This window comes from Thyridium curvatum (genome assembly GCF_004353045.1).
Source record: "Thyridium curvatum strain D216 chromosome Unknown NODE_33_length_396248_cov_80.180210, whole genome shotgun sequence".
Classification (NCBI taxonomy): Eukaryota; Fungi; Ascomycota; class Sordariomycetes; order Thyridiales; family Thyridiaceae; genus Thyridium; species Thyridium curvatum.
Genome location: NW_022156788.1, coordinates 281,117 through 296,594, shown reverse-complemented (window position 1 = coordinate 296,594; position 15,478 = coordinate 281,117). Strand labels below are relative to the sequence as shown.

General features: G+C 60.0%; 3 protein-coding genes across 3 annotated transcripts; 1 reads left to right on the top strand and 2 right to left on the bottom strand.

Annotated features, from left to right (window-relative positions):
- Positions 1–1,219: 1,219 nt before the first annotated feature.
- Positions 1,220–4,072, bottom strand: E0L32_006058 (uncharacterized protein; the record flags this gene model as incomplete). Its single annotated transcript, XM_031140649.1, has 1 exon — positions 1,220–4,072. One exon carries the CDS (start codon positions 4,070–4,072, stop codon positions 1,220–1,222), a length of 2,853 nt encoding a protein of 950 aa, XP_030995298.1.
- Positions 4,073–6,166: 2,094 nt separating this feature from the next.
- On the bottom strand, positions 6,167–7,808 carry E0L32_006057 (uncharacterized protein; the record flags this gene model as incomplete). The annotated part of the gene is made up of 2 exons (XM_031140648.1): positions 6,167–7,393; positions 7,527–7,808. The coding sequence occupies 2 exons, from the start codon at positions 7,806–7,808 to the stop codon at positions 6,167–6,169; spliced, it is 1,509 nt and encodes a 502-aa protein (XP_030995297.1).
- A 2,706-nt stretch (positions 7,809–10,514) lies between these two features.
- E0L32_006056 (uncharacterized protein) lies at positions 10,515–14,477 on the top strand (the record flags this gene model as incomplete). Its single annotated transcript, XM_031140647.1, has 3 exons — positions 10,515–10,767; positions 10,898–13,201; positions 13,255–14,477. 3 exons carry the CDS (start codon positions 10,515–10,517, stop codon positions 14,475–14,477), a joined length of 3,780 nt encoding a protein of 1,259 aa, XP_030995296.1.
- Between the last annotated feature and the right edge of the window lie 1,001 nt (positions 14,478–15,478).

The following is a 15,478-nucleotide window of genomic DNA, read 5'->3' as shown; positions in this document are numbered from 1 at the left end:
GTCCGTTTCGTCTTTCTTGCGTCACGACCAATTGTGCCTGGCCCCGACTTGGGCGCGGTGCGCCTTGCGTGGAAGCTTCGTAGAAAGCTGGGGATACTGTGCAATCTATGCATGAGAGACTCTGTTTTCTTAGACATCTTTGGCGCATATCTTCAACCTTGGTGAGTCAACTCTGCAAACCTCGGGGATTCAACACACCCACTTGCCAGCACGATACCATATTGACAGGTAGCCGTTGATGTTCCTTGCCTAGGTACCTCGGGAACCTAAATGCGCTTGGCGTACAAGCTCTTCCTAGACCGCGTGTGTGCTGGTTTGGACTGCCGTTTCTGACAGGCACAAGGCTTCACATTCCAGTAGTCTTTACCATTCATCTGGCACCCGTGACACTACCTAGGCTGTACCTCGAGGAGAACCCCACTGAGTCCACTTGCAAATTAGACGCATAAACCAAAATAGCGCCGAGATACTACTATCCTACTGGGCGCGTGGCCTAATGGTAAGGCGTTTGATTTCGGCTCAAAAGATTGTGTGTTCGAATCGCACCGCGCTCGAGACAAAACCACGGTTTTCTTCTCTCCCCTCTTTTTTTTGGGCCGAATTTCAAGCAACCTTCCATCTTTTGCTGGTCTCGACCACGTTTTAAAGGTGGGAATCGGGATTCAGAATGTGTATTAATTCTTTTTGGTCCCTGCTCGATGTAAGAAAGCTGGATGAGGAAATGATGTGCATGGCTGCCAGTGCAGTAATGCTTGACACACAACCTGGGCGAGGGAGCTGAAGCCAAGCAGACGAACCTTCATCAGCACAGCACGGCAACATCTTGACCATAAGGTATGTTCAAATGCATCTCATATTCTCACACAACACACATCTATCAAAAAACCCACACTATCTTTTCCAAACGCCCCATGATACCCAAAAATTTAAAAATGCCCACCAAGCAAAAATACACACAAAAGCCCGCCGCTCTCGCTCAAACCTTTTCAGAGCCCCCCTCCACACGCGCGTGTAAAAAGTCCTCCTCCAAGACAAATAAGTGTTTGAACCAAAGAAAAAAAGTGCCTGCCTGCGTCTGAAACCCAATTACCATATCCATCGCTTTTTATAATACCATAGAGACAATCCATAAAGAAACAAAAAGGGGTGGGTATTTACATGAACACGAAAAAAAAGACACAAACCAGTCTTGGACTGACTGACTGAACTACCCCTACCGTCATAAAAAGTCCATAATCGAGACCTTCTTGCCCCCGGCAGCGGCGGCGGCGGCGGCGGCGGCGGCACCCCCGCCCCCGTTGCTAGTAGTAGTCCCGTCGCCATCGCCCGCCTGGATCATGGCGTACTCGAGGTCGTCCTTCCCGCCGTTGAAGTACTGGTGGTTGCTGTGGCCCATGTCCTGCGGCTGCGCCATGCCCATCGACGGGTGATGCTGGTGCTGGTGCTGGTGCTGTTGCTGATGATGATGCGGACGGTGGTGCTGGTGTGGGTGTTGGAGGTGATGATGCCCCGGCCCACCCCCATTGCTGGGGGGAGGCGGCAAATGCTGCTGCTGCTGCTGCTGCTGCATAGGCGCCGGCATACCCGCCGCAGGCAACGGCTGCGGCGCAACAGGATGCTGCTGCTGAGGGACCATCGACGCCGACGCCGATGCAGACACCGCCCTCGACCCCCCCTGCCCGGCGGAACCAGGCGGCGCCGTCGTGAGCGGCCCGTTGGGGATAGAAGACCTGTCCAGCCCGCCCCCGGTCCCGCACCCGCCGGGCGTCAGCTCGTCGCCCTCGTCGAGCACGATGCGGAACACGCTCCCGCGGCCCAGCACGTGCTCCGTCACCTCGGCGAGGCCGGCGCGCATGGCGTGCACCCACGCGCGCTCGGGGTCCGTCAGCAGCAGCACGACGGGGGGGCGCGCCGCCCCTGCCCCCGCTCCGGTGGCGGACGACGGTACCGCCGCCGCCGCCGCCGCCGACACAGACGACGACGAGGTGGTCGAGGGGTACCGGCCCGTCGGGTCGTACATGGTGGACGACGACGTGGGCGGTGGGTGCTGCTGCTGCTGCTGCGCTGCCGCGGCCGCGGCCGTCGACGAGGCGATGATGGACGAGAGCTGCCGCATGATGGCCGTGGCGCGGTGGGCCTGCGTGTAGTGCGGCGCGTAGGCCTCCATCATGTCCGCCGTGATGTCGACCTCCTCGCGCATGCCGGCGATCGGCAGCGGCGGGGCCTGGTCTCCCCCTCCTCCCCCTCCGCCGCCGCCAGGCTGCTGCTGCTGCTGCATAGTATACAGGAAGCAGTGCAGGAAGATCATGCAGACGTGGAGCAGGCGGCAGAGGGTGATGTGGTTGAGCGGCAGCTGGCGGTGCTGGAAGCGCACGGCGTTGGACTGGACGTGCTTCTGCGTGATGGAGAGCAGCTCGCCCTTGGAGATCAGGGACGAGGTCGGGTTGAAGTGGGAAGGGTAGTAGAGCAGCAGCAGCAGGTTGTAGTAGCGGGCGGCGAGCCACGAGATGCGGATGTGGATCCGCACGTTGTCGACCTCGGACGACCGCAGCAGGCAGCCGTTGCTGTACCAGTCCTCGATCTCGGTGCGCAGGACGGTGACGATGGACCGGCGGTCCGAGTGCGTCAGGGACGAGATGCTCGCGCGCTCGCGCAGGTGCACCTGGTGGATGACCTTGTCCTCGAGCTTGCGCAGCTGGATGATGTGGCGCGCGACCTGCAGCATCGACATGGTCTCGTTGCAGTCGGGCGACGAGAACTCCTCGACCATGATGCCCGGCAGCGGCACGTTCATGTTGGCGTCGTTGAGCGCCACGGGCATGCCCGCCGACGCGGCCACCATGCGGTCGAGCACGTATATGCTCCAGAAGAGGCGGTGGTTGCGCTCGATCTCCGTCGGCGTCAGGCCCTTGTCCGCTAGGTCGCGCTGCGTCAGGCCCAGCCGTATGGCTTGGCGAGCGAGCATGTCGACGATGGGCCTGGTGGAGAAGCCCCGCGGGTCGGAGATTGAGTAGATGGCCAGCAGCAGTAGGATTTGTACCGTGTCGAAGGTCTCTTCAATCAGACACTCGGAGAGCACCTCCTTGTACTCGACCTCAAAGGTCAGGTCCATGTTGGGCGAGACCTGCCCCGCGCGCTGCAGGGTCGTGTATCCGATGGCCATGACCAGGTAGACGATGATGGAGTCGGCGTCGCGCTCCTTCATCGAGAAGACGCGCCCGCCCTCGGCCTCTAGCGTAGCGAGGATCCGGTTCCTGTCCACAAAGGGATACGCGCGATTCACATCCCTAAAGTAGGCATCGACAAAGGTGCGGCCCGTCTGCTCCTCGGGCCTCTCGGGCAGCACGTGCAGGACAGCGTCGTCAGAGGGCCTGTCGCCCGACGCGCTCAGGCTCTCGAGCCGCTTGCGCTTGACGGGCGGGCCGTTGGGGCTGTTGGCGTCGCCCATGCTCGAGTCGTCGTCCAGGCGCCGGCCGCCCCTCGACCGGAAGGAAAGCGTCGGCGAGTCGTGGCTGTGCGCCCCGGCCGACCCGGCCGCCGAGGGGGAGGGACCCATGGCCGCGGCCGCGACGGCGCCGGACCTGTCGGCGATCTCGCCGAGGTCGGTGCCGGTGGGCAGCTGCTGGATGGACTGGTCCTTGCCGAGCAGGTGGCGCTGGTTGATGAAGCTCTCGACCCAGGCGAGGCGGGCGCGCAGCTCCGAGGTGCTGGCGGGCGTGACGGTGGCGAGGGAGCACTTGAGCCCCGCGGCGGCGCAGGTGGTGCACTCGGGCGGCGTCTTGCTGCACTTCTTCTTGAAGTGGCGGCAGCGGTCGCAGGCGATGATCCTGCCGGCCGAGGGCGGCGGCGGAGGGATCGCCGGGCTGCCCTCGGCGGAGCCTGCCTTGGGCGTCCGCAGCGGGGTGCCGGCGGGGTTGGTGTGCGGCGCCGAGGTCGATGACGGGGGCGCCGTGCCCGCCGCCGCCGCCGCCGCCGTGGCACCCGCCCCTTGTGCGGAGGAGGAAGAGGTGTTGGAGTGTGTGCTGACGGCAGACGGGAGGCGGACCCGGAACCGGTCCATGTGCGACTCCATGGCTCGGTTCGGGCTGGCGATGCACCACGGCCCAGGGGCCTAGCCTCACTGCCTGGTTGTGCGAACTGCACCCGCTCGCTCGCTCGCTCACTCACTCACGGACAGGTCCCCAACAAAGACGGAGACCCTTGGGGAGCGCGGTGCGGTGCGGTGCGGTGCCGGCAGGCGGGAGTCGGGCCAAGGCCGAGGTAAGGAAGGGGGCCAAGGAAGCTCGGGGAAAGGAAGCCAAGCTCGGGGAGCAAAGGGGGACCCGGTTCGGCAAGATCCAGCGACGGACCACTAAAAAAGCAAAGCAAAGCCTCTCCTGTTGGCAGTGTCCGATGAGACACGCGCGGGCGGGCGTGTGCGGTCAGACAAGTGCGGCCAGTTGGTGGACGAGATCAATAGTGTCGTCGGGGTTTTCTCCGGCATTGGGAAAAATCAGTGGAGAGAGAGGGGAGGAGGAGATGGAGGAGGCGTGTTGGGGCGGCGGGTGAGAGACGAAGGAGACAAGACTTTTAGTTTTTCATTGGTGTCTCCATCGCTCGCTGGTCAGTGCCGCCGGGCTAGGAGCGGATGTGTGTGTGTGTGTGTCTGACCTTTGCGTCAAAGCAAAAAGGGAGCGCGTCCCCGGCAGTGGGAAAAGAAGGGAACTGGATTGTGGATTGTGAAAATGCGGGGATGCCGTGCCTCTATCTCGCTCCTGTTTGGCGGTTGGCGGTGGTGGGATCCAATTCCAATCACGAGCCAAAAGGGCCAGCCAGCCAGCCAGCCAGCCTCACTGTTTTCCGTTTTAATTCAGGTCAACAGGTGTTTCTTCCAGCATAGCGTCCCCGGAACAGGCGGCGAGTGGGGCCTGTACTGGAGCCCGCCCAGGGGGGGGCCGGGGATGGATTTTCAGCACCCTTGAAACCTGGAATCTCTTGCCAAAAGGGGGTCGTACAGCGATGGCCCTCGGCGTGATTTGGGGGCCGTCAGGCGGGCGAAGGTGCCATCGGTGCCAATCAGGGTCCAGCTCGGGTTGCAATGGGCTGCAATGCCTCGGAGAAGTCGCGGGCACCCAAGAGCCCGGAGCCTCCTCTCTCTCTGGGCTGGGCAGACGCGGCAGGATTGAAAAACGTGTGAAAGATGATTGATCATTGATCATTGATGGACGGACAAGAAGGCAAGAAGGCAAAACAAGGTTCAGCGCTAGGGAAGATCGTTCGAGTCGAGAGCGGCGGTCGCGGGAGATTCACGACTAGAACCGAGGACGGATCAGACACAAATCTGCCCACAGACAATGGAGTCTGTGTAGTCTGTCCTCCTGCGGTCCACCGTCCTTGGCCAGCACGGCAATTGATGGATTCTTCTTTCGCCCAAGTTTCGCGTAAATCATCCGTCCCGGCTAGTGGCGTTGATGCCATGTTTTTAGCGGCGGCGCTCGTGTCGTGCTCCTCCATGCAAGCCTCTGTACATGCACGAACATGTAATGTTCCATCGCGCGTGGCCGGCGACCAAGAAATCAAATACCGTACCGTGTGTCCGTGCCGTCCATCCTGCATATCCTGCATCCATGGATCGATTGCTGGGCCACCCGCAGCTTGGACAGGGGACAAAGAAAGGGGATGCTGTCCTATCAAATGGTGATAACGAAGGCACGAGTGATTTTTTCTTGTGAATGGAGGCCCCTGTGAGTTCCACCAAAGACCAATCGCATGTGACTGCTGTCTGGCGAAGAAAACGCTGTATTCGTAGATGATTCTAATCTAGAAGTCGTTCCTCTGAGGCCATCAGTCCCTCCATATCCCCATATCGAGGTGAGTATTATCATTTTACCATAATAAATCGTATCCCAGTGATCGCTTTGTACCGTCCATCCAAAGGAGGGGGAATAATTATCCAAAAATCCAGAACAGGCTACGCTGAAGGACAAGAAAAGAAGGAAGCAGAATGCCACGCCGTGCCAATGCACGACTGACACAGAACCGCCACTAACTAGCCAAGTGTTCGAGAAACACACCTCCTCTCTCCACTCACACCCGCAACCATCCCAGCTCGTCTCGGCAGCCAGCGTACGGTGAGCTCACATCCCCTGCCGCCGCCGCCGCCGCCGTGTGTGTGTCTGTCTGTGCTTCACTCGTCGACGACCTGGTGCTTGGGGCCGGGCTTCCACCGCTTGGCGCAGTAGCCGATGATGAGGATGAAGATGGCCTCGAGCGCGAAGAACATGGTCGCCATCTCGTAGCCGACCTTGAACTTGGGCGCCTGCCCGCTGTCGTAGGCCAGCAGGATGACCCAGGCGTTCATGACGAAGCCGAACGTCTCGATGACGCCGATGACGACGAGCCGCTGCTCCGTCGAGAAGGACAGCAGCTCGTTGACCATGCTGAGCATGAGCGCCGACGCGCCCATCTGGCAGTACGTCAGGAACCAGCCCGCCATCATGGCCGAGTGGTTGTGCTCCGGGTAGACGGACAGGATGATGCAGCCGAGCATCGACAGCGACGCCGCCAGGCAGATGACCCACACCCGGCTCTGCGTCGCGTCCGACAGCCAGGCCCACAGCAGCGCCGTCACCACCTGGATCCCGAACCCGCCCGTCGGGATCAGGTTGACCTGCTCGACGCTGTACCGCTTCGTGCTCTTGAGGTAGATGGTGAAGTAGTTGTAGATCCGGTTGCCCAGCAGCTGGCACGCGAACGGGATGCTGAACAGGTACACCGGCCACGACGTCGCGATGTCGCGGATCACGCCCCACGTCAGCTTCTTGGGCGGCTTGCGGCCCACCCGCTCCATGCGCTGCTGCGCCATCGCCCGGTCCGACTCGTTGAGCCACCGCGCCTTGGACGTGAACGGGCTGTCCGGGATGGCGAAGAAGCCGAGGATCGAGATGGGGATGCCGATGATGCCGTCGAAGATGAAGAGCCACTGCCACGCCGCCAGCCCGTGCTTGCCGTCCATGCCGTGGTACAGCCCCGCCTGCAGGTAGCCCGAGAACATCTGCGCCACGGCCGACGACGCGATGAAGATGGACGACCGCTTGCCCAGCTCCTGCGGCGTGTACCAGTTGCCCAGCAGCGTGATGATGCCCGGGTAGGCCGAGGCCTCGAGCATGCCGATGAAGAAGCGCAGCGCGTACATGCCCTGCACGTTCTTGACCGACGCCATGACCATCACCAGCACCGACCAGATCAGCTCCAGGCTGGGCAGCCAGACCGACGGCCGCACCTTGGTCATGATGAGCTGCGACGGCAGGTTGCCCAGGCAGTAGCCGACCGTGAACATGGTCTGCAGGTAGTTGTAGTCGTTGCCGCTCATGCCCAGGTCTTCCTTCATGCCCGAGACGTAGGCGTTGACAATCTTTTTGTTGGTGATACCTCAATATTAGCCCACACGCTTTCCAGTCCCCCCCTGATATGTGTGACATGACATGACCTGCCAAACACAATACAGGAAACCGTGGACGGACGAGAAGCAGGGAAAAAGTACTTACGTTGGTCTGGTCGAGATACTTGACAAAGTAGGCGACGCAGACGTAGGTCATGATCCACCAGTCCGCCTTGGCGACGAACCTGCGCTCCTCGGGCGACTTGTCGAGCGAGTCCCAGATCACGCGCAGGATCTTGCGCTTGAGCGTGTCCTTCTTGGGCCGGTGGTCGCCGCCCTCGGACGTGTCGGCGTCGTCGACGGACCTGGGCTTGGGCTCGTCGACCTGCATCTCGTTCTTGGCCGCCGCCGCCTCGTCGTAGGCCGCGGGAAGAGGCCGGTCTGCCATCTTCAGAGAAAGGACCTTGCGTGATGTTGTGCGCGCGGCAAGTTTGTCGTTGTTGTCTCTTGGGGGGGTGGTGAGCCAAGGTGAGTGAGGCCCAGGACCCAAGAGATGGAATAAAGACGAGAAAAGGGGCGGGGACGGGCGCAGATCACCACAACAGAATGGGTGGACCGCAGTAGGATCGAGGGAGGATGAGGGATGTGAAGCCTTGTCCTCTCAGCTCTGGGACTGTGTACGTGCACGACCTTGAGCTTCTTTTAAAGAAACGAAGCAGGCCCCGTGTGTCCCCTGATAGCGAGAGGGAGTACCAGGATAACTTAAAGGGCCCGGTCAGAGGTGTACGCCCGGCCAGGCAGGATGGTCAAAGAAACAAGATCACCAGTTCGCCATTCTGGCTGCCCTCCCCATGGAAAAAGTCAAGTCTCCAGCAGGATGGGACCCAGGACGGACGGGCACTACACACCTAGCGAGAGGGAATCCCCACAAATCCCCTCTCCGCCGCAGATAAGCTTGTGTGGTGATTCGTGCTTGTTCGTGTTGGGAGGTGAAGGTGTGAAGGGTGTGGGAGTGGGAACCCATTCGAGCCATTGTTGGCTGCACCGCATACCTACCTACCCAGTACGGCGCGCGAGAGTGGCGCCGTGGCGGCAGGCTACTGCACCTACGGAATCACCGGTCTCTGCTGCTAAACCCTGACAGGCCATGCCAGAAGCAGCAATGTCTCCAGGCCCTGCTGGGCACTCTGGGCCGACTGCATGAACTTAGCGCTGCATCACGGCTGATGAGGGCCCGTTTTTCGCAAGGGTGAGCGTGCTAGGGTCCTGCTGGGGTCGCTGTCATTTCTCATGTAACTTTTATGCTCGTGTCAGGCCAGCTCGCGTGGGGGAGAACTCTGACTCTGACTGATGAATGCCGCGTGGAATGCGGGTGTCTGCGCTCTCTCTCCCTTGCTGTGCGTGCTCAAGGGGCAAGCAAAGGCGGACGGCACTTCTGGGGCTTTGATTTGGTTTCGACTGGCTGTACACTCGCGAACAATTGAGAGGAAGTCAAGCTGGGGCATGAACAGTTGACGGGACTTCATGAAGGGGATGCCGCGATACGGATTCTCTCACAGATGGATGTAAAGGACAAGCTTGGACAAGCTTCTGCCACCAGAACCCCACTGAATCTCTGTCGACGCCCTCAGTAAGCATTCCCGCCTTGCCGGGTTTGGCGGTGGCCAAGCCGCAATCCCGTACCCTGGTTCCATCCCGTGAGTGCTACCCATTGACATGTTTCTTGGGGACACCCATTCCCAAAGGAGTAATTATTGTGATAAAAAATGCTCGCATCGGACATTCTGCCGACTGCAGAAAGGCTATCTTGACTACTCTGTATCTCTTGATCATGGAAGATGAACTTGGAGTGGACAGACATAGAGATACGAAATTGTACACGCGGGTTGGGAGCAGGCAAGTGAGACTCGTGGAGGCTGGAGACCATGGTCGGTCGGCAAGGCTCTGACCTCGCTCTTCGGGGCAGCACCGGCACTAGTACTTGTAGAGCTCACAGACCAAGCCGGAGAGAACTGTAGCAGCGTGGAGCTAACTGCATGTCATTTCCAATGCCGTCTGCCCACATTCCGTCTCTTCAAACGGTTCCCCGTGGGGCTTCCAAGTGCGGTTTGCAGCCGGAACATTGCGTTTTATACTGCACCGGGCACCGGGGGAAAGCCCCCTTCGACGGATGCCCTGAACTTGCAATCTATCACCGTCAGGAGAAGGTTCTGCATAGCAACATTCAATTACACCTCTACTTGTCTCGCGATGGTGATCATCAATAGCCTCTCCCTTAATCAGGCCATGGCTAGCGAAGACCGAAGACCACAATGCCCATTCTCACAGTCCAGACGGCCTTGTCCCGGCATGCCGGCCTCTCGAGCGACGGACCTATTGTTCAATGGTACCATATCGGACACATGCGCGATGTATCGGCCGTCCTTGCGACCGGATTATCACCAACTCGGGGCATCTTGTCGGCGTCGGCAAGGATGCGCGATATGTGTGGCCGACTTCCCCGTTTCATCACGTTACTGGGCACCTTATCGGCATGTCTGCGATTTCCCCATCAAGATACCGTCGTATTTGGCGATAAAAGCAGCGAAAAAGATTCAAATAAGCATTGGCGGGTTCTTGTCCGCGATACCGGACATTGTGGCGACGCCCACCCCAGGGTGTCGTGATCTCATCGATGCGGGATCTGTATCAAGTAGCAATCTGCCTCTGCTAGCGCCAGATGGCGAAATGCAGGCCTCTCCTCGGGTCCTCGGGGGTGGCCACTGACAGCGAATTCCCCCATTAGGCTCGCAGGACACTCTCCCGTCGGGGCCCCAAAGCGGGAATTTCGGTCGGCCACTGCGCCTACTGGCCAATGATCACCGGACTAACACGCCCATCTCGATCTCCACATCTTCGACAGATTCCAGTCGCCCCACGTAGCTCCAGCACTCGGGCGTATTGCGACACAGTCTCGGGTGCCAGCGGGGTGGATGGCGAGACTTGAGGAAGGACTGCGAATATCTTCAGATGGCTGTCGAGATCCTAGACCTTATTTATTCTCGGGGCTTCGTCTCCCCTTCGAGTCCCTGGTAAGAGGAGAAGGAGCATCTGGATCCTGTCACGGCCCAAGCCACAAAGTCAGGACCACCGAGCCCACTGACTCGACAGCGCCATGGCTCCTTTCATTGGTAACCCGCCAGAGTCGCCCAAGGCTCTCCCGGATATCTCCATCTCCATCGACCGGGGCGGCACCTTCTGTGATGTGATCGCGAAGATCGAGGGCCGCGACGACCTCGTCTTCAAGCTTCTGTCTGAGGACCCAAACAACTACTCAGATGCTCCCACAGAGGCGATCAGGAGAGTGCTGGAGATTGCCGAGGAACGCTCTATTCCTGTAGGAGAAAAGCTCGATGGCTCCCGCATAGGTAAGTTGCCTCGGCTCGGATATCAGAGAGCCACGATGCGGCACAGCACCTAACAAAACGTCTTCTCCCTTTCCAGCATCATGCAGGATAGGCACCACCGTCGCAACCAACACGCTACTCGAACACAAAGGCGAGAAGTTCGCCTTTGTGGCCACCAAGGGGTTCAAGGATGTCTGCGTTATCGGCGACCAGACCCGCCCCAAGCTCTTCGCCCTGGACGTCAAGAAGGCCGAGGCGCTGCACGACAAGGTCATCGAGGTCGACGAGCGCATCACCGTCGAAGACTACGACCTCAACCCCTATCCCATGGACAAGACCGCCGAGCTGACCGATCCCGCCCTCGTCCGCACCAAGAGCGGTGAGATCGTGCGCGTCCTGAAGAAGCCCGACGAGGGCGAGGTCCGCGCCCAGCTGCAGGCCCTCCGCGACGAGGGCTACACCTCCGTCGCCATCGCCTTCATCCACTCATACCTCTACCCGGACCACGAGGAGGCCGTCGCCGCCGTCGCCCGCGACGTCGGCTTCCGCTACGTGACCACGTCGCACGAGACCAGCCCCGTCATCAAGTACCTGCGCCGCAGCCAGTCCGTCTGCTCCGAGGCCTACCTGTACCCCGTCATCCGGCGGTACGTCGAGAACTTCGAGTCCGGCTTCGCGCAGCTGCCGCGCCGCGTCGAGTTCATGTGCTCCGACGGCGGCCTGAAGCAGGCGCACAAGTTCCGGGGCAACGAGGCCCTGCTTAGCGGTCCCGCCGGCGGCGTGGTGGGCATCGCCAAGGCCTGCTACGACGAGGAGGAGGGTACCGCCCTCATCGGCTTCGACATGGGCGGCACCAGCACCGACGTCTCCCGCTTCGACGGCAAGTACGACTACCTCACCGAGTCCCGCATCGCCGACCGCTCCATTACCGTCCCCATGCTCAACATCCAGACCGTTGCTGCCGGCGGTGGCTCCATCCTCTTCGCCCGCAACGGCCTGCTTGTCGTCGGCCCGGAGAGTGCAGGTGCCTACCCTGGCCCCGCTAGTTACAGGAACGGCGGGCCCCTGACCGTTACCGACGCCAACCTCTTCCTTGGCCGTCTTGACCTTTCTTCCTTCCCTGCCATCTTTGGCAAGAACGCCGACGAGCCTCTCGATGTAGAGATCGTCAAGGTCAAGTTCAAGGAGATCACCGAAGAGTTCAACTCGCAGACTTCCCAAAACCTCACCCCCGAGGAGGTTGCACTAGGGTTCCTCAACGTTGCCAACGAGGCTATGAGCCGACCTATCAGGAACGCAACTGAAGCCCGTGGCTATGCTCCCGAGAAGCACAACCTTGTCAGCTTTGGCGGTGCTGGAGGGCAGCACGCTTGCTCTATTGCTGATAAGCTTGGCATCAACCGCATCGTCATTCACAAGTGGTCCTCGTTGCTGTCCGCCTATGGTATCTCTCAATCACAACTGCAGTACGACACTTCGGAGCCTTATGCCGGCAACTGGTCCCTTGAGGAGCTTCCGCGTCTCCGTGAGCGCCTCGAGGTACTACGCAAGGCGGTCCGTGACGAGCTCGTCTCCCAAGGCGCCAACGAAAAGTCTCTTAAATTCGACGAGTCCCTCAGCCTGCGGTATTTCGGTACCGATACTAACCTCTCCATATCGCGACCTGCCGATGAGGATTACGGTGAGGCCTTTGTTGCCGAGCACCTGCGCGAGTTTGCCTTTGTCCTCGGCCGAAACATCGTCATCGACTCTATCCAGGTCCGCGGTACCGGCAGCGCGGGTGTGACCGTTAAGGAGGAGGCTCCCACCAAGGAGCTGCTCAGTGTCAAGGCTACCGGGACCCCTGCCACCACTACCGAACAACAAAAGGTATACGTTGACGGCGCTTGGCAAGACGCCCGCATCTTTCGCCTTGCCGACGTGCCCAAGGGCACCGTTCTCGATGGCCCAGCCCTCATCCTCGATGCTACACAGACTATCGTCGTCGAGCCCCGTTTCCGCGCCTACATCCTGTCCAACCATGTTGTGATTGAAAAGGTCGATCACTCTGCTGTAGCCAAGGCCGCCGCCAGCGACTCCTTCAGCCACATCCAGCTTTCCGTCTTTGCGCATCGCTTCATGTCCATCGCCGAGCAGATGGGCAACACCCTGCAGAGGACGTCCATCTCTACTAGTATCAGGGAACGGCTCGACTTCTCCTGCGCCATCTTCTCCCCCGACGGCCAGCTTGTCGCCAACGCGCCGCATATCCCCATTCACTTGGGCAGTATGCAGATGGCCATCCAGTCGCAACATAACTACTGGCTGGGCAAGCTTGCACCCGGTGACGTTGTCATGACCAACCATCCCGAGTGGGGAGGCACCCATCTTCCCGACATTACCGTCGTCACCCCCTTCTTCGTTGATGGCGAGATTGCTTTCTACACGGCTAGCCGTGGTCATCATACCGATATTGGTAAGTCCTTTGCATTGACTTCTAGCTGGACTCATCTACTAACGGATTGCTAGGTGGCAAGGGTATTACCTCTATGATGCCCGACTCCAAGGAGCTGTGGGAGGAAGGCATCAACATCAAGACCATGAAGATCGTCAGCGGCGGCGAGTTCCTCGAGGAGGAGGTCCGCGCTGCTTTCGACAAGGCCGGGACCTTCCCTGGCTGCAGCCCGACCCGCCGTATTCAGGACAACCTCTCCGATCTCAAGGCTCAGATTTCGGCCAATCAGCGTGGTAACCTGCTGCTGCAGAAGCTATGCGACGAGTTCACTCTCCCAGTGGTCCACAAGTACATGAAGGGAATCCAGGCCAATGCCGAGCTCACCGTCCGCGAGTTCCTCAAGGGCCTGGCCAAGCAGTATCCCGACGGCCTGTCCTCGGTCGACTACTTTGACAACGGCACCGCGCTCAAGCTCAAGGTCACCATCGACCCGGAGACCGGATCTGCGGTCTTTGACTTTGCCGGCACGGGCGAGCAGATCTGGGGCAACATCAACTGCCCCATCTCCATCACGCACTCGGCCGTCATCTACTCGGTGCGCTGCCTCATCGACCTCGAGATCCCGCTCAACCAGGGCTGCCTGACGCCCATCGAGATCCGCGTGCCCAAGGGCTCCATCCTGAACCCGACCTCCGCCGTCGCCATCTGCGGCTCCACCACGGCCTCGCAGCGCGTCATCGACGTCATCCTCCGCGCCTTCAAGCGCGTCGCCGCCTTCCAGGGCTGCGCCAGCCCCTTGGGCTGGGGCATGGGCGGCCGCAACCCGGCGACGGGCGAGATCGAGAAGGGCTGGAACTACGGCGAGTCCATCGGCGGCGGCGCGGGCGCGGGCCCCGGGTGGCACGGCGAGTCGGCCGTGCACGTGCACTCGACCAACACGCGCATCACCGACGCCGAGGTCATCGAGAAGCGCACGCAGGTCGTCGTGCGCCAGCACTCGATCAACCGCGGCACGGGCGGGCGGGGCCGCTGGCGCGGCGGCGACGGCATCACGCGCGAGGTCGAGGCGCGCATCCCGCTCAAGTCGAGCATCCTCAGCGAGCGGCGCGTCTACGCGCCCTACGGCATGGAGGGCGGCGAGCCCGGCGCCACGGGCAAGAACTACCTCTTCCGGCTCAACGGCGAGGGCGGCTACGACCGCATCAACCTCTGCGGCCAGGCCGTCGTCAACCTCCGGCCCGGCGAGCGGATCCAGATCAACACGCCCGGCGGCGGTGGCTGGGGGAAGCCCGAGTAAGAGGAGGCCAAGGGCCAGGCGAGGCTTTGGGAGTTTTTCTGTCTTGGCTGACTGCATACACGGGAGTTTTTCTCGCTCATCATACGGCGTCGGCGTTGTCACTAGCACGGAATAGCATTGTAGATCTGGCATACTCGTCGTATTCCTATGAACATGTAAATTGCATTTGTCATGATTCTCATCAGGCTGCCTGCTTTCCAAACAGAGCCTTCCGAGTCAGGTTCCCCAAAGGGTGTAACGTCTTAGCGACCATAGCCCCTAACCATAACTTGGTAACTGTGTCAGGCACTGGGCTCACAACCAATCCGACCCTCCTTGCCCCAAGAAGCGGTGTGAGCTTCGGGGAGAAGGATCCGACAACTTTGGATAATTGTACGAGGGTGTGAAATTTGAGTCCTTTGACAGAGTGTGATGCACGCAACCATGAGTAAGTGGAGCGCGACTCTCGATCGGGGTCTGCCCGACCTGGTGGGTCGTGGTCAGACCGTTATCAAGACCCCTGAAATGGAGCCGCTTTCGATCGGTCTTTTCCCCGGCGGCCTCATCCTTGACATCTTGATAACCAAAACGGGGGAATGTCGGTTTCCGCCAGTAGTCCAAGAAATAATTAGACTTCCCAGATAGAGAAAGGGACTATGTTGACAGGTCTCACGAGATCCGAGATCGACTCTACCCCGGACCCTCAGTTCAAGATCTCCATCTCCACAAGCCTATTGATGAGCCGTTGCCGTTTCAGGGTTCGGGGCCTTTAGGTCTATCGGTATCAAGCCCGCAAGCAACGAAACCAGTTCCTTGTGGGCGATCCACTTCATCCACAATGTTGGCTTGTGTCTGAAAGCAGTAAGTCGCAGTATTGTCCGATCATCGTCTTTTATCAGAGCCTTTCTTCGGAAGTTTCAAGGCTTGTTCTCTTGGAAGTGTCTCTCATGACTTGGTCTGACAGCTTATCTCTATATTGCGTATGAGGCTTCAATAATTCGGATCCCCAGTTCGAGGTTGAC